A 17765-nucleotide genomic window follows, 5' to 3' on the forward strand; every position below is an offset into this window, starting at 1 on the left:
CTCTGGGCGCCTCCATTTTGCATGGCAGGAAGGGAACATGGAGCTTTGTGGTGAAAAAGGGAACAACTCAGGAAAGGCAGGGAACGATGGCTGGAAGAGAGCTGCTGGCACACAGCTGCCTCCTCAGATCTGTGGCAGGAGCAGCTACAGCTAAGTCCCACAGCAGCACAGGAAGACGGTGGCACAGGGAGATGGCCGCAGCCTGAGGTACACACCATGATTCTGCTTTGAGGGAAGGCAGCAGGGCCACCTCCTGCTCAGCTGACAGCCTGGTGCGCTCTGCCCGCTGCTTTTTACAAAAAATAGTGTTTTTTTTTCTCTTTTGTTTTCCTTTCATTTTCCTGTTGTTTTTTTTTTTTTTCTATTTTTGCCCCAGCCCCAGGCCTCCTCACACGCCTTCGCGCGCAGCCCCTCCTTCCCGCCCATCCCAGCGCAGTGTTTATTTCCGTATTACGGCGCGAGGACCGGCCGCCCCCGCCCCGATCGGCTCCAGCCAATGGGATCGCGCGCTACTTCGCCCGGGCCCCGCCCCTCCGCAAGCTGCGCGCCGCTCCCTTAAGTCGGCCGAGTTTCGGTTCGCCTCGCTCGGCGGCCGCCGCCATCATGGAGCCGCAGCCGGACAGCCTGGAGGGGTGGGTGGCCGTGCGCGACAGCGCCTTCGCCGAGCCCCAGCCGCCGCCGCGCCTCCGCTTCCTGGTGGGCTGGAACGAAGTGGAGTGCGCCTTCGCCGTTACCTGCCACTGCCGGTCCGAGGCGGCGGAGCGGGCCCCGCAGAGCTGGGCCGGCCTCTTCTCAGCTCCGGCCCTGCGCGGCGTCCACCGGCAGCTGGCGGCCGTCTGCCCGCGCCTGGAGCCCGCCTTGCCCGCGCTGCCGCCCGCGTCGCCCGGCGCTTCGGGAGGCCTTTGGGCCGTGCTGTTCCCCGGCGGCGCGGCGCCGGACGAGGCCGAGGTGGCGGAGCTGTGCCGGCAGCTGGAGCGTTACCTGGGCTGGGCGCTGGAGCTGTGCGGCGGCCGCGTGCTGCTGGACGTCCTCTTCGCCGCTGACAGCCACCGCGACGACGAATACTTCGAGAGCCTGCACGAGTTCCGCGGGAAGGCCCTGCGCGGCCACCTGGCCCGGGCCAAGGAGGGCCTGCGGCGGGTACGCGCCCTCGGGCGGGGCTGGGACCGGGCTGTGCTGCTGCGGGCCGGCCGGGGGTCTGCACCTTGGGCAGCCCAGGCTGAGCACCTGCTGCTGAGCAGTGGAGTGCCGTTACTGCTTCAGAAGGATGCTCTATAGAAAGGCAGCTGTAGTTTGCAGTGTGTTCTTGTACGGTGTTACTGTGTGTAATTGTGTAAAAGCAAGGATTTTATCCAGACAAGCCCAAACAGACAAGAAACCCACTCAAAAGCAAAAATCCCTCTGCCTGTCAAAAGCAAATTCTGATGAGTGATTTTCTTGTGAGAAAGTGAACTATTGTTTCTATGAGGACAGGAGGAAAGGATAGTCTTTTACACTGCTCCAGGTGGACCTAGGAGTGATTGAGGGGCTTCAGATCTCAAGGGATTATCAGAAATGCTGGGGTTCCTGCTGTTCTCCTGCCACAGAGCTTCCCTGGGGAGATTCCTCTGCAGCTGGGACCTTTGCTCCTGCTGTTGGACTCAGCTGGCAGGAGGAAGAATGATGATTTAATTCCAGTGCTTCTCAGTTGCAACACAACCAAGCCAGCATTTCTAGATGATTTTTCTCGCTTTGCTCCTTCCTTCAAGGAGCCACAGATCAAGCAGTGTCTTTTCAGAGAGATCTGTGGTTCACAGCTGCCTTGCTGTGTCCTGCTATGTAGGGTGCTCCATGGTCTCTGGCAGCTGCTGTCAAAGAAAAATCTTGGAAGTTTTGATTTTAACCAGTAAACAAAAGCCATTAGGGGAAGCTTCTAGCTTTGTGTTTTGTCTGTGGAACAACTAAAGACATCAAAGGGGGACTGATGTGTCAGAAAGAGAGTAGCTCATTGCATGAGTTACAGGTTATAAAATCTTCTGTCATGAGGACTGTAATCTGAGTAAACTATTAGAAATTGTGCAAATGACAATGGGATTTAACTGCAGGCTGTATCAGGAGTAGAATTCTTATTTTTAAGTCTGTTTTTTCTAACCTTGAAGTCAGAAACTTGGGGTCTAGACACTCATTTCTTATTAGTGCCTATATAGTGATTCTGGAAGAGATGCAAGAATTTAAGAATACCTTCCTTGCCCTTTCAGTATGCAGAATTCCTCTTACCACTTGTGTTTATAAAAAGCAGTGACCGAGTCACCTGCACACAACTGCTGGGGTTTCTGCTGTAGGAAGACCTGGGCCTGGGCAAGAGTCCTTGCAGTCTCCTAATGCAATACGGAGCAATCAGTGCCCATCAGCATGGTGTTAATAGTATTTCATGCTGGGGTGGCTGCTGGCTGCCTGGAGTGCTGGGAAGCTGTGCCTATTTCACCTGGTGATAAATAGCAGGTGCCTTCCACCGCAGCCCATCAGCAGCCAACACACACAGATGTAAAGCAGCCAAGCCTGATTTACCTTTTATTCCACTAGGTTCTTCAGCAGCATAAAAGCGCTGACACAATGGTGGCTTTGATGAAGGTTTATGAGGAAGAAGATGAAGCTTATCAGGATTTGGTTACCATGGCAACACAGTTCTACCAGTACTTGCTGCAGCCCTTCCGAGACATGCGGGAACTGGCAACACTGTGCAAACTGGAAATCCTGGTAGGTTCTGTCTTTATGAAGTTTACAGGTGAGTGAGAATGAGGTATCACTTCGTACTTCCTGGTTTTGCCTTCACCTGCTTTTCTTTTTTTTTTCCTGTGAAGCCATCAAATATGACTGAGAAGTGTAGAGTTGGGGCAGAACTGCTCTTGTAGGATCTGAATCTGTGGTATTGGTTTGAGTGAAACTGCAGCTCTACTCCACCAGTGTCTCCCTTCCTTCTGTTTTGAGGGCTTAATAGGAAAACATCCCCAAGCTCTGCCTGTCTGCTTTATTTTCCACTGAGCTGCAATTGCAGACACCTAAGTAGCTTTCATTTATGCTCCCTTCAGTGGGATCAGTTTGTGACAATGAGAATGCCATTCTGCCCAGTGCTGATGCACTACATCAGCTCAGCTCTGGAAGTAAAACAAAAGGTAGAGAAGACCTGACTAAGGAGACATACATATATTGGTGCCATTCCTTTTACGAGTACAAGCTCAAATTTGTCATTTTTTCATTTTCTTATGTGTGAACCTTAAACTGGAAGCACACAGTGAAAGTTATGATGTCCCTGGGAAAGTGGGCTGTCCACTACTTGATTTTTCAAATTAGAGTGAGCTGTTAGTGTACCAGAAAGGAGCTGAACCATACTAAGTTTAGGTTAAGGAAGGTTTTTTAGGAGCTCTAAGTCTGAACTCTGAGGGTAAAATATGCAGCATGCTGTATAAAAAATGAAGATCTGGGAGGATGAAGCACAAAGTTTGCTACTGTATAATTCAGAAGGTTGCGCAGGCTCATTTGAAATATGGATGCTTTTCAAAGAGGAAAAAAAATGAATACTAGTCCTGTATGTATGTATTCTCTGTGGTCTTGAAAAAATTCTCTTATGTTTCCTTTCTATATCTCTGTTTCTATGTGAAAGAACTGCTGAGCTGGAGAATCTGACAGGGTGATGTGCTGTCAACACGTGAGGGAAAAATAGAAGTGAACATAGCACATAGAAGAGGGTATTTGTGTCATTTTTAGTAACACTTAAAAGCACCTCATTGGTCATTATTTTTAAGATCTTATTTCTTAACATACTTTTTAAAGCTAAACTGATCCAAAGTGAATGTTTCAAGGTCATGGTTAAGGTACAAAGGTTTTGAGTTAGCTCAGAATGAGGAATGATCATGCACAGGTGTGAGGAGTGGTTCACTTTGTGGCAGGAGAGAAGGCCGTGCTTGCCACGTGCTGTGTCTTCCTAGGAATGTCTGTCAGTGTAGCACAGTGCAAGATGCACCACTGCTGTAACCAGCTGATAACTGAGAAATTGTCTCTTTGCAGAAATCTTTACAGTATGATAACCTGGGACCTAAAAGAGTAGCAGCTTTGCAAAAAGATGCTGAAGAATGGACTAAGCGAGCTGAGAGTGCTGTGTGCTCCATTCAGGATGTAACTGTGAAGTACTTCAAGGAAACTGTGAAGGCTCTGTCAGGTAATCAGAATGGTTTACACAAAAGGCTTTCTGAATACTTGATTTAGGATATTGAGAGCTCTTTTTAGTACCTTTGCTGCTCTCTCTTCAAACTCCAGAGTTAGGGTGAGTGTCCAGCTTAAGAAACATTTTATTCACCTAAGATTCACATGTTTTAACCAATTTGATTTACAGCTTGTATTTTGCTTGCACCCAAATATCAGATCAATGTGTAACTGCTAAGACATGTCAATAAAGTATTTTACTTATGTATAAAACAGTAAATTCAATCTTCTTTAATTTTAAAAGATCTTCAGATATAGTTTAATAGCATCAGCATTTTTACTACTGCAGCTGTAATATAAATGCACTCAGATTATTGGTTTTCTCCATTTCTCATCTCTTATTGCAATATTGTAATCTGCAGCAATGCACAAGGAGATGGAACAAGACCAGGAAAGATTTGGTAAAGCCACCTGGGCTTCAGCTTTGCCACGTCTAGAAAACCTGAAATGTATGTTGGCTAAAGAGACCCTTCAGCATCTGAGGGCAAGAGAATTATGCCTGAAACAGAAGAGAGCTGCTATTCAGAAAAATGTAAGACTCTGCAAAGCCTCCTTTGCTGTCAGTGTTTTGTGAAAGGCTGATCAAAACCTATCACCAGGGTCAGGGGTAGACTTTCAATCTCTTTGTTTATGAAAAACTTGAGAGACCTCTTTCAGCAAAGCACCTGCATTCAGTGCTATGTATTGTACAGGGTTGCAGAGCTGACCTGAATCTGATGACACAACAAGCTGGTTTTTCTTCACATTTTGGGGAAGATAAATCAATTTTTAATTTAACAAACACAAAGCTTGAACTAGATGGTTTTCAGTGTGGTTTTAAGTTATGAGACAGTGCTGGTTTTCAGTTCTTAAAGTTGCTCCTGCACACATGGAGACACTTAGGAAAGGTTAAGATAAATGCCTGTACAAGTTTCAAGTATCATGTTAGTGTTTTTGTTATTAACCTTTAAAATTGTCGATTTTTGGCAGATAAGGAGCAGATATTATTTTCAGTGGACACTGCAAAATCAGAATATTTACTTAATATTCTGACCTATTCTGTTTCATGCTGTTTTACTGCTGCTAGGTGTATCTGACTGTTATTTTCCAAGAGCAGTGGTGTTATTTGTGCACATCACAATGAAGTCTTTCCTGGTAGACTTAAGATCTTTAGACTACTGAGGCTGCTGCCTCCTTGGACTTCTCCAACCTGTTTCTAATATTCTGTTATTTCCATACCAAAGCACTTTAGCAGCTTCCAGACAGGCCAGGTTCTGCAGGTATCAACTTCATAGATTGAAGTATGCATGCATGCATGCTTGTTTCCTGTGTGCGTGTTTTGTTATCAGTGCTTTTTATTTTCTGCTTGGGGCTGTACAGATGGAGAACCTCAATGAACAAGAAGAGAATGTAACTGTAGCAGAGGAGCTAGAAATACATTATTATGAAACCCAACTGGAATTATATAATGTACAGCTTGATGTATTGAAACATGAAGAAATGCTGCTTATTGTACAGTTGGACACTTTGAGGAGACAGATTAAAGGTAAGAATAAAAACATAATTAAGCATATATCTAGGACACAAGAGTGGTGACCTGCACTTTATATTAAAAATAATAATAATAAAATAGCAAATACCTACTGCTCACATGGCTACAGGATATATGTATAGGAACTATGATATTGTGACCTACTGAAACATGTCCTGAAATTAATCACAAGTTTGTTACAATTTGGCATGTAGAAATTGCAAAATACATCCTGTAATGACAAAGAAGTAATTATATCTAGATGCTACTTGAGTGCTGCTTATATTCCTGCTTAAAAGTTTGTTCATAATATAAGATACCAAGCAAGGTATCTTTATTTTTATTTGTCCTTGATGAGTTCTGTTACCATGTATCCTGTGAAGTAAACATCACTCCTGCTTGTTGCTTAATTAAGAGCTGGTAAATAGTAAAGCAAGTGACTTGTTCAGAACAGCCGTCAGTTTTCCAGGAATACTCCAGTTGGTGAAGGTAGGAGTTAAAGCACAAAGAGACATTTGAGAGAGGAAGCTGAATAACAGCAAATGTTAACAGCATAAATCTGATCCTGCAAAACACCCCTGTGAGTAGCATGGCATGTTTGCGTAAAGCTTGAAAGGTCCAAGCTTAGCTCTGGAGCTTTACACTTTCTAATAACTAACTCACTGCCCTCAGTGGCTTTTAAAATGTCATTAGTTCTTTAAATGTTTAAATAACTGTGGCAATTTTTGGGTTTTTAAAAAAATACCAAATGCCTTTTTAGAGAAACAGGATGAAGTTGTTTACTATGATACATGTGAAAATCCTGAGGAGCTCAAGGTCATTGAACAGACAATGGAACACCGTTACGCTCACTTGTCAGAAATGACGGTGCTGAGGCAGAAGACTAAGCAGTTGGAGACAAAGCGTGGGACTGTCTGTGCGAGGAGAGCCTACCTCAGGAACAAAAAAGTAAATGCAGTCCTGGAGATGTGCAGTTTCTATAGCCAATGTCATGAGTGTTGAGTCACGAGGGATGGACAGGAAACAAATAGAAAAGGTTTGGGTGGAGCGTAGAAAATGATGTGTGATTCTGTGCCTCCAGAACAGGAAGAGGGGCTATGTGGTTTTAAGCCAACTTTATGCTCTGCTGTGTGCTACGAGTACCTCTCAAGTGTATTGAGAACACAGGCTTACATGGGAGATGTAAGTCAAATAAACTTCATACAGAACCCTGCTGTGGCCAGCCAGAGCTTTGCCCAGGCAGTCTTTTACAAAGCAGCTACAGCACAGAAGAAAACCTGGCCTGCTATGAAGGAAGCTGCAGTGACAGAGCAACCCACACAGTGATACCTTTGGAGGGAGAGGAAATTTAAATACTGCAGTTCTCTCTCCAGCCTCAGTTCTGTTCAGGGGCCAGTTTCTGTCTTTATTATCTGAAGCAGAACACTAGGAAGACACAGGTGAGATCACAGTTGACTCTCGTGAACATTCCCAGTGAGCTGGGCTTATTTTACACCTGCACAGTTTCACTAAAGCAGAGAGCAGAGCTCAAGCTAAGTTTGTCTGGCCTTCTACTCCTAGCTAGGCTGGACAGAATGGGAATGACACTGAGGATGTTATGCGAATGATCATTGTCTCTTGCTTGCAACTGCTTCCTCTGCAGACACATTCTTTGCTTCTATTTTCATTTACTTAATTGGTGTCTACTGGTTACGTAATACTAAAACCAAATGCCAGATGATTTGCCTGCACAGTCATATGGATTTATTCCCCCCCCTATAGATTGACAAATAGTGACTCCTGGAGAAAACACTGAAGCCTGCAGCTTCAGCTTTGTTACGCAAGGCGTCCTGGTAGGCGTTTATTGTGTCTCACCTACATTTGGTTCCCTGGCCTTTGCACATAGAATCTATGGCAAATAAAATGGACAGAGGGAAAGTAGCCTTGTATTTTTTTTTCGCAGTGTGCTTCTAACTTCTTCTTTGCCTTCCTTCTTATGTCATACCACCCCTTGCCACAAGGTGAGGCTTGGGTAAAATTTCTCCAGAGCTTGTTGCTGCCTTTTTCTTGTTTTCTCCATTTCTTTCTTTCTTTTCTTTTTTTTTTTTTTTTTTTTTTTTAACCTAAACATAAAACAGAAGCAACTTTTCGGATCTGGGTTATATTCCCTCTGTAGCATGAATAACTATCATTAGTTAGGATAAAAAGCAAATCTAATTGGCTTTAGCCATGAAGGAGTCCCATAGATCTCACCTTCATAATGTCTCACATTTATCACTTGTTGAGCTTAGCCATCGTTCACAGTACGGCCATGCACTTGGCACTGGTCGTTGTTAGGTAACTTGTGCACAGGGAGTTAATGGCACATATGGCACACAGTGAGCATGAACTAACCAAGGATTGTATGAATTTTGTTGTTCTACCAGGATCAGTGTGAAGCAAGTCATCGGCAGAGACTCCGGCAAGCAGAAGAGTGGAAAAAACATTTCCAACAGCATCACAGCATACAAATAGTGAGTACTGAACAGCAGCCTTGAAGAATCAGGCAGCTGCTTGTTTTCACACACCAATGCTCTCTCACTTGTGTTTTAATGCAGAAAAGAGACAAACAAAAAGAGGAAGAAAAAAAGAAAAAAGCTTGGATAAGCCAGGAACGTCAGAAAACGCTGGAGAGACTGAAGACATTCAGGGAGGTAAGTAGTGTGAGTTACTGTTGTCCTATATGATATGAAAACATAACATCAGATATCTTGAGCATGGTCCGAATCTCAGACTACCATTTGGATAGCCTGAAATAGGGTTGTGTGTAATTGAGTAAAGAGAACGCAGCCGGATAAGGAGATAGTTTCTTTAGGTGAGAGCCTGCTGCAAAGAACAGAAGAGGAAGTGGCTTTGAAAGAAAGACGTTTATATTCCTTTAAATATGTTTGGTGTTGAATTTTCATCTAGAGAGGCTGAGTGGTACAGGTTTGTGCTTTTTAGTCTCTCTGAGGATGTTGGTTTGGCTAGTTCCATGGAGATGTGACCTTCTGTTTATGATTTGTTTTTCAGAAGTGTCCAGCTCACGTTGTTCTGAAAACATCTCATCCAGAGCCTCTCAGTCTCAGGTTGCCACGAAACACCACTCGGAAGGCTACAGTAGCTTGTCCTCCTCTGTCAAGACCAAGACCAGCACCAGAGCAGCCAAAGAGCTTGCTGCTAGTAGAAGCACAAGTATCAGAAACTTCACATGAGAATACCCCAGCAGATATCCCTGTCCAAAGTTTTATTACTGATGATGATTTGAAGCAAGAAAAGCACAGCGAGGAATTGGTCTCTCCATCCTTACCTCCTCCACCTCCTCCACCTGCTCCACCACTACCTCCTCCCTTACCCCTGCGTTTAAAGACAAGACCAACAATAGAGGACAAGCCACTTCCCCTTAGCTCTCATGACCCTTTAGAAAGCCCTGCAATGCACAAGCAGGATGACTCGTCCAGGAGGTCTATAAATAATTGCATAGGTAAGTAGGCTCACACTGACGGATGTTTTTCTTTCTTCCTTTCTGGTATTCTTCAGTTCTCCCTCTGGTACTCGACAGTAATAGCATGCAGCCTTTCTCGAGAGAAAGAAATTCTCAGAAATTTAGTTTAAGAGACCAGCGTGCAGTAACACCATAACTCAGGATTCTAAATGAATAACCACGGTTGGTTGATCCGGTTTGGTATGTTCCACAGGATCCTGACTTGCAGAGTGTATCACTTGGTGTTTCTGGGGAAATGCTGTCTAGTTGAACATTCAGGTTGATATTTTAAAACATCTGCACTTGTTGAAGATCCTGCTGGTGTAAGAGGTACAAAGGTGTCAGAAATTCCAGGTAGGGGGAATTTATTCATGTTGTTCATGTTGGTGGTAAGCAACCTTTATTACCAGACTTATTTTTTCCACAATTCCACAACAGTTGAACAGAATGATTCATTTTGATGAGGATAAATCCCTGTCCAGTCAAAAGACTACTGTGGGTAGATATGTGGTTGTATTAAGGCTACACTTCAGTGTTTATGACTTGTGTACTATAGACCTAGCAGCTGGGCTGCTTGCATTTCTAAGGTATGCACAGCCTGTGTCCGCTTACAATTTGCTTGGTTTCTGAACAAAGGATTCTTGAGAGAATTCATGCAGAATCCAATCAGGATTTGAAAGGTAGATGGATAGCTTTGGCATATTTGCATTCCTAGGGCAAAAATTCTGCTCTGTTACCCCCTCTGCTTTGTTAGCAAGATCATGCAGGTGTAATTGAAGGCTGAACTCTGCAATTGAAGCATAGTCGTTTGAATGAGAATAGAGCTCAGCAGTCTCTCGAGGCTGCACTGCTTACATCCTGCTAACAGACTTATTTTTGTCTCTAAAGCAAGCAAGTATTTGGACTGAGTTGGGCAGATTGAACTAAGTTGGAAGGCAGCAATTTTTCCATTGCCATTTGTCACAGTAGAGCTCATGCTAAACTGAAGCAGGTCTTTATATAAAGATCATTCCTTTTCAGACTGTTCACAATACATTTAAGCAGCCTTTGTATCCTCTCAGTTAAGAGGCAGACCAAGGGCAGAAACTCTGAGTAAAGTTAAGCATTTTGAGTTCTTCCAAGGTGTGAGGAAGTACGAGCAGTTGGAAGGCTGAACACAGGCTAGCATGACAAACTACTGTGCATCCAGTGGATTAATGTGCTGACTTCAGACTAAGAAGACTGTGGGATTACTGTGCCACAGATACTCATAAAAGGCTTTGATTAGTAACATGAGTTGTACACCAGAATATTCAGATTGCCGCTGGAACAGCCTCGCTAGTAGCTTTCTTACTAAGAAGCACTGCAAGACAACTTTGTGGGTCTCTGCTTGATCCTCTTCTAGCATCTCTTGTCAGTCTCTGAAGATACCACAGGATTCAGCAGGATGTTGCATTTTCAGTGCTCAAGCAGCTAACACTGTGCGTGGCAACGATCCTTGCTGTTGTGAGGTACAGGTGGTCTGGACCTGTGGCTGTAGGACTAGACTGCTGTCCAGGGGAATTGCTTTCCCATCTGACAGTCTAAGAATCCAACAAGAGGGCTACAACACAAATTGCAGTGCGTAGCAATAGAGCCAGCAGGAGCTTTCTCACTGGGGTGTTCTTTATGGTCTGAAGTCCATAAACATAGCCTGAGATTTAAATCATGTTGTAAAATGGGAATTATTTTCTTCAAGTCTACACAGAAAAGAGCTGTCTGCTTGCCTGCTTAAGCTGTGATCTGGCTCCCACTGACTTCAGTGGTGTAGTTTCAAACCCTTCTTCTCGAATCTTTTCGTTTTTCTTTTGGCTGAGCAAAAATGCAATTGACAGTCTCAGCAGGCATCTGAGCAAGCTAGGAGTGGTAGATTGTTTCTAATATGGAATACAAGAGATTTCTTGGTTCAGTAATTTTTTTTTTTGAAAAGCCATAAAGTTATAATGAAAAAGAAGCATTCTCCTTCGTGTATAATTTCCTTGTTAGTGCTCAACCTTGTATAATGTTGAAGAGGCGTTGGTTTCTCAATTCAAGATACAAAGGTTTAACTCTTCAGTGCCAGAGTATGGCACTGCAGAAGCTATTACAAGTCAGTACCAGAAGGGACTATTCTTCCTTCTGTCTCTAGCAGAGATGAAAGGAACCCTGAACGCACAAGTAGGATTCTGTACTTGTAACCATGCTTGTCTTCCTGCTTCTGTTAATGATAGACTTATCTGTTGCAGGTACGATGGATGAGGTGTTGGCTTCTCTAAAACGTGGTGAAGTTCATCTCCGCAAAGTGGAACAGCCAAATCCGTATGCCTCTGTGAAAGATAACATTCTCTCTGCCATAAGGCAAGGAGTTAAACTAAGAAAAGTGAGTAGAGATACTGAGAAAGATGTCAGTAAAGACTCTACTAATGAGCTAGAAAGAAGCATTAAAGCAGTCATCCAGAGAATTAAGAAAGTGTCTGCTGATTCTGAAGAGGAAAATAATGATCAGAATAATGGAGAATGGGACAACTAACCAATTTAGACTAACAGACTACTGACTGGAACAGTATTGGTCGTGTTTTTGCGTGTCATAGAAGAGTGCCTTTCAAAATGAAAGAACAGTAAGATTGTGTTTGTGCATGTGTTCTTAAAATGCACAAATGTTTGTAGAGTTAAAGGGTCCTGTTGATTTTCTGCAGGAGCTACAGATTCTTATTTTTGCATGTAATGTCATACTCCAACATCCACTTGCATTAACAGCTGTTTCTGGCTCAACGCTATATAGCTTTCACCACATCTGCAGACAGCAAAAATACTGGATATACTGGATAGAAACACACATTATATTTAGGTTGTTACTCCACAGCACTGCTGTCGCAAAAATGAAGTGAAAAATGGAGTGAAAAATGAAATCAAAGTGTATTTCATTACATGGTGACAAAAGCAGTCTAGCAAACTAGGCATAATTTGGTACTTCATCTTCCTGCTTCTGTTGTCTAGAAGTTTCTCAGACATTTTGCTTGTCTGATGCAGTCTGCTCTCAGATAACTGCACTGGATACTTCTCTTACCATTATGTCATAAGGTGTGCACTTACGAAAGTCAAACAGTGCTGATTGGAAAAGACTGCCGTCAGGTTTGAGATAATCACTACTGTGGTAATTACTGAAAAGCTTACTTTTTAGTGGGAAGCTCGGAGTGTTTCTAGACAAAAAGCGTTTTTCCTATATCTACAGTTTCACAGAAGTGGTGGCAGAGAGGAAAGCCAAAATGCTGTATAGAGTATTTTCTTGAATATAGCTCTGTCTTACAGCGCTGCATTTCTCCACTGGCAACATCAGTATGTGTTCATAGCTCCTCTCATGAGTTTAAATTATCTGGTTAAGCAGTAGTTACTTGCATTGTGCCTGGACCAGCCTCCTTAACAACTCAATGTTACATTTAAAGGCTGTATCTACTTTGGATAGATGGTGAAAAAAATGATTCAAAATTTATTCTGGAATTTACACTGACCATTAATAAAAACAGATCCAAACAGCTGAAGTGGATTCTGGGTTCTCTCATTTTAGGATTCTGCTTTGCTGTAAGCTTTACTTCCAGTCCTCTGGTTTTGAGAGCAAGTGTCAACCATGCAGCAATTCACAATAAGGATATATGTAAATCCATGTATTTTTTTCAAATATTTGTGAAATATGTAGATCAATAACAAATTTGCAAATACTTTGTTTTACTGTAGAAAAAGTAGATCTATTTAATCTGTAAATCCACAAGAGCTGATGGATAGAACAACTCAAGAATCTGGACTAAGGGCTGGCTCTGGGGTGAGCAGCTCTGTATGGTGCTGGATTGGTGCTGAGCTCTGAAGTTCTTTGCATTGCCATTAAAGCACCCCTTTCTTGGGCCAGTGAAGGAACAGCCTGCAGAATCTGTTGAATATAAATGCAGGTCTCTGGCTTTAAAGGGTTCATAGCACTAGGAGGTTGCTGTGTAGCACAGTGGTGAGGGCTCAGTTCCTGCTAACCCCTGTTGCTGTGCCTTATGAGCTTTTAACGAGATGTAGGCAGGCCAGGCAGCTGCTGGCAGTATTTTTAGGAAGACTTAACATAAATGTATTCAAAGACTGCTTGGGCTGACAAGGAGAGCTGTGCTCTGACAGCCCACCCTTTGATCGCAGCAGGATTGCAGCACCCAGCACACGCAAGCCCGCAGCATTGGCTGGGGATGGCAGCACAGAGATGGATTTGTCAGCAGTTCTGTCACTGCACTGCTTCTCAGGATGGATGAGGCTCCTCTGTCATCAAGCCACGGCACACACATGGCTGATTCACAGCTGAGGCTGTATCCTGTGTGCCCCTGCACAGCCCTGCCTGGCCTGAGGGCATGAGCAATGCCTGCCAGCAGGCCGCAGTGTCACTTCTGCATCCCATAAATGAACAGTTCAAGGCTTCATCCCCTGATGGATGGCTCTGATATGGCATGGATGTTGAACTCAGTTTCATTTCTCATCGTTGCAAACAGAACAAGAGTTCTCCCCAGCCACACCATGACTGCATGCTGCAGATCCATGCTTTCCTCTGCTGCTTTGTTAAAGCCAAGAAAGAAAAAAGCAACACTGAGTTACTGTTTCTACCAAAAATCAAGACCTAACCTGGTCTTTACAGGGCTCATACTAGGCTCCTCTGCTTTGCTCTCATGAGATGTGGGTGCCCCATCACTGGAGGTGTTCAAGGCCAGGCTGGATGGGCAGCCTGAGGGCAGCCAGACCACAGCAGGGCTTGGGTGAGCATTAAGGCCCCCACCAACCCAAGCCATTCTGTGATTCTGTGACTATGACTCACTCCCTGTCTGCTGCCCTGCCAGCCCCACCTGGGTGAAGATTGTAATCCCATCATTGGGAACACGATTGGCCTCCCACTGGCCCTTGTGCCACAGAATCCCCTCAGCCCACTTCCACTCCTTCCTTTTATACCTTAAAATAAGAAGATGCAAGTCTATGCCAGGACACGTGGAGCAAGAGGAACAAAGCTGATGTGTGTGAAGGCATTCATTACGACTAATAAAAAGATGCAAAATGCTGCTTCTTTCAGTGCTTTTCAGAGAAGAGGTGGGTAGATAAATGTGCACTCTTTCTGAGGAAAATGAGACTTGAGGTTACGCATACTTCCAGTTGAAAAGCATCTTTAATTCCAAAACTTCCTGTTTTCATCAGAGAGAACAGCTGTGCACTGTGTGTCATAGTAACATGATATTGTAGGAAAGAAGGACGCATCATTTCAATTAAATCCACAGTGATGATAAAAGGTGAATGGCAGTGAAGGTATCTTTTAAGAAATGCTGCCGCAGGGCCTGGCATTGGAAGCAGCTCCCAACAATCCATAAGCAAATCCTTGGGGACAGCACACACTGGAAACTGCTCCAGAACATAGTGGGTTTTTCTTTTTTTTTTTTTCTCCCTAGTAGAAAAGCATGCAATTTTCATTCTCAGCATGTCACAGTAAGCTGAAAGCGAGAAGCAGCAGAATTAAATCTGCTCAGGTAGCAGTGACATTAACAGCTCAGCTACTTGTGAAAACGCTGCATAAAACAAGCTGTCTATAGCAAGCCATTGCTCCAGGAGCAAGAAGGAGCTGCTAACTGCACCGAAAACATATTAAACCAAAATCTACTCTTGCTCATTTTCACAAGAAGCCCCCTTCTGCCCCAGCTCCTTGCTGTTCTTGGGCTCCCTCAGGTCTCAAATCCTCCACATCTGTCTGCTGGACTCTGTCCAGTTTTCTGCCCTTGACCAGTGGCAATGGCACCTCCAAAGGATCAGGACTTGTTCAGCAGGGAGAAGAGGACACAGCCAGGAGCAGAGGAGAGGGCAGGTGGCTGCAAGTGGGCGAGTGGGAGGGAGGAGGAATCCATAGCCAAACACCGAGCTGCCAATGGCCAGAGGATGAGGAGTCTGGGGAAATGCTATGACATGGGCTTCACTTCTGTGGCAAACAGCTCACCAGACTGAAACCAGGGGAACTACAATGGGTAGCACAGACCTCTCCTATACCCTCTCTGCTGGCAGGCTGCATCTGGGGAAAGATGCACAGCATCCTACTGGGATACTGGTCCTATGCGAGTTCATTGCACTTAGTCACTCTTAGTGCCATAAAATCTTCTGCAATACCCTTCTGTTCCAAGGCAACAGTCCTTTGTCTTGCTCCGAACACCATCCTATAGATGGAAGCATGGGGTAGCCTGAAGCCAGCAGCCATTCCCACTCCCCTCCCAGCCCCCAGCCACTGCCCACAGAGATGGGTTTGAATCCTGGTGCCAGCAGCAAGGTTCTGGCTCCACAAGAGTGGGCAGCACAGGCACTGGGGTGACAACACGGATCTGTGCTGCTCTTACAAAGACGCCAGAGTTGATACTCATCAGCAAGTGAGTCACTGCCCGTCCCACAGTCTCTTCCTGCTCAGCAGTGGTGACGGCAAAAAGAGATCCCACACCCACACGTCCACTGTGCTGCGTGGAGCCTGCTGCCATCCCTTCTCCAGAGCCAGTCAGCTACTTCAGAACAAGGGCACTGAGAAGTGCTTACGGACACTGAGCATACAGAGGGGCAAAGGAGAGGCGTGTTCTGCCTCAACTCATGCCTCCCCTGCCCACCTTGCCTGTGAAGGAGCACTTCCTGTGTGGGGCATTTGGGACAGCATCCCACAGTCCCTAGCAAACACAGCAGCACTCCAACACCCCCATAATGCTTGCCCTTGCATGCATTTATCACACGCAGAAATGAGGACTTGTACATCATTAATAGCCTATCGGTGCCTTGAGGTTTCTTTCTGAAAGAGGAGCTACACAGCTGACTGTATCCCTGAATGACCAATGACAAATCCATAGCAGCAGCTCTCTCTGCTGCAGAAAAACGCTGCCTGGGTCTGCCCAAGGACCTTAACACATCAGAGAGCTGGCCCCCAAACACCAGCTACCCTAGGTGGGACACGAAGCAGAAAGCTAAGGCTGTGCATCCTTAGGGACACAGGACCCTGTTCGTTTTTCATCCAAACCAATAAAGCATACAAACTCTCAGTTTAATGAAGGAGAGCTGGGCTGCTGTGCAATGTATCACTACTTCTGCTTCCTGCTTTTTAAGCAGCATTTGTGTGTGTCTCTCAGTGCTGTCCTAAAGCTGTTTCCCTCCCACAGCAATGACTGTGCTGATGGCCAGGGGACCTCTGCAGTGAGAGGAGAGAGTGAATCACTGCACTTTCCCAGCTTTCAGAGCCAGGGATTATCTCTACAAATGCACCCATCACAGCTTTATGCAAGTAAAGTTTGAATGACATGAATAATTACCTGGGTCCTTTCTTCAAGAGTCTCCAGGATCCCATTTGGCATCACTCATCTCTAGGTTAATGAACGGTGCAAACTTGCATCTCCTGTAAATGGAAAGCCCTGGCTAATGGCAGCAGTGAAACAAACGACAAAAGCCTGAAAGTGGATAGCTTTGAAAACTGATACCATTCAGTATGACACAGTAATGCAAAAAGGTTGCCTGTCCTGGTGTTATTTATAATTCCCTGTATGCCTGGATTCCCTCCAGCCAGCATACATTACACTCAATCCAGGGCATATGCAACAAATCATACCCAATTATGGAAACTCAGGAGACAAGCTCTCTCTTGATTACTGCTACAGATTTCTTTTCCTTAGACCACCAGTCCTAACAAGGCAAACAGACAATACAGGAAAAGGAAAAAAAAGCTCCAATCAATGCCCATCATGTACCAATGGATGTATCTGCTCATAGATCTGAATGCAAACCACCAAGAATCGTTCCTCGGGTATTTATGCCCTCAGGCAGCCCGTGGCACCCGGCCTGGCTGGGATATCAACAGGGTGCTCAGCACACTGCCTCCTACTGCATCTCTGAAAATCCAGCCCTGCCATCAGTTACATGAGGCACGGTGAGTCCATCTCACCCAGCACACTGCTGCTGTATGGGACTCCGACTGCTCAGATGGTGTTTTTTTCTCCAAGTCAGGGCTTAAACTTTTCCTGGATTGCTGATACAAGGAGAATACCAAAAGGAGCACATATTACAAAGTCATTCATCTGTTCATGTGTCAAATATTACACTGAAATTTCATCTCACCTTCACTTGTATTTTCGCCAGAAATCCCAAGGCAGCATATCACAGCTCGCTATCACACAGCCTGGCAAAAAGCTGTTTAATGAATAATTTGAGAAGTACAAACCTTGTTTTGGAGGCTCTCCAAGCTTCCTGATAGGAATCCAGTCAAAAGTGACAATGAAGGCATTATCGGCATGCGGCAGCTGATTTCCCTGACACCTCAGCTCACTGACCTGGCTGCTTCTGCTGGGAATGTTCGTCACCCGGGTGCCAGGCAGCCGGCAAGGAGCAGTGCTTCCCACAACTGCTACAGTGCACATGAGCCGCTTTCACACCTCCTGGTTACTCAGGGGCTGCCCCAGATTACTGAGCTATTTGGCAGAGCTATGGATGGCTCCTGATCGAGGAGCTCTGGAGAAAGGTCAGGAG

The 17765-nt window shown here is 44.9% G+C and overlaps 1 protein-coding gene and 1 long non-coding RNA gene across 2 annotated transcripts; one reads left to right on the forward strand and one right to left on the reverse strand.

Annotated features, from left to right (window-relative positions):
• Nucleotides 1-598: 598 nt before the first annotated feature.
• WHAMM (WASP homolog associated with actin, golgi membranes and microtubules) lies at nt 599-12766 on the forward strand. The gene is made up of 10 exons (XM_042876144.1): nt 599-1140; nt 2563-2736; nt 4045-4195; nt 4602-4771; nt 5599-5764; nt 6510-6697; nt 8155-8241; nt 8326-8421; nt 8780-9230; nt 11474-12766. Exons 1-10 carry the CDS (start codon nt 604-606, stop codon nt 11755-11757), a joined length of 2304 nt encoding a protein of 767 aa, XP_042732078.1. The 5' UTR covers nt 599-603; the 3' UTR covers nt 11758-12766.
• Nucleotides 12767-14369: 1603 nt separating this feature from the next.
• On the reverse strand, nt 14370-17681 carry LOC122182669. Its single transcript, XR_006179911.1, has 3 exons — nt 17461-17681; nt 16559-16641; nt 14370-14676 (listed from the first exon to the last, which is right to left on the reverse strand). It is a non-coding gene; the product is annotated as an uncharacterized LOC122182669 (long non-coding RNA).
• Nucleotides 17682-17765: the final 84 nt, after the last annotated feature.

This window comes from Lagopus leucura, unplaced genomic scaffold, assembly GCF_019238085.1.
Source record: "Lagopus leucura isolate 7727_CA_CO unplaced genomic scaffold, USGS_WTPT01 Super-Scaffold_100015, whole genome shotgun sequence".
NCBI classification, from domain to species: domain Eukaryota; kingdom Metazoa; phylum Chordata; class Aves; order Galliformes; family Phasianidae; genus Lagopus; species Lagopus leucura.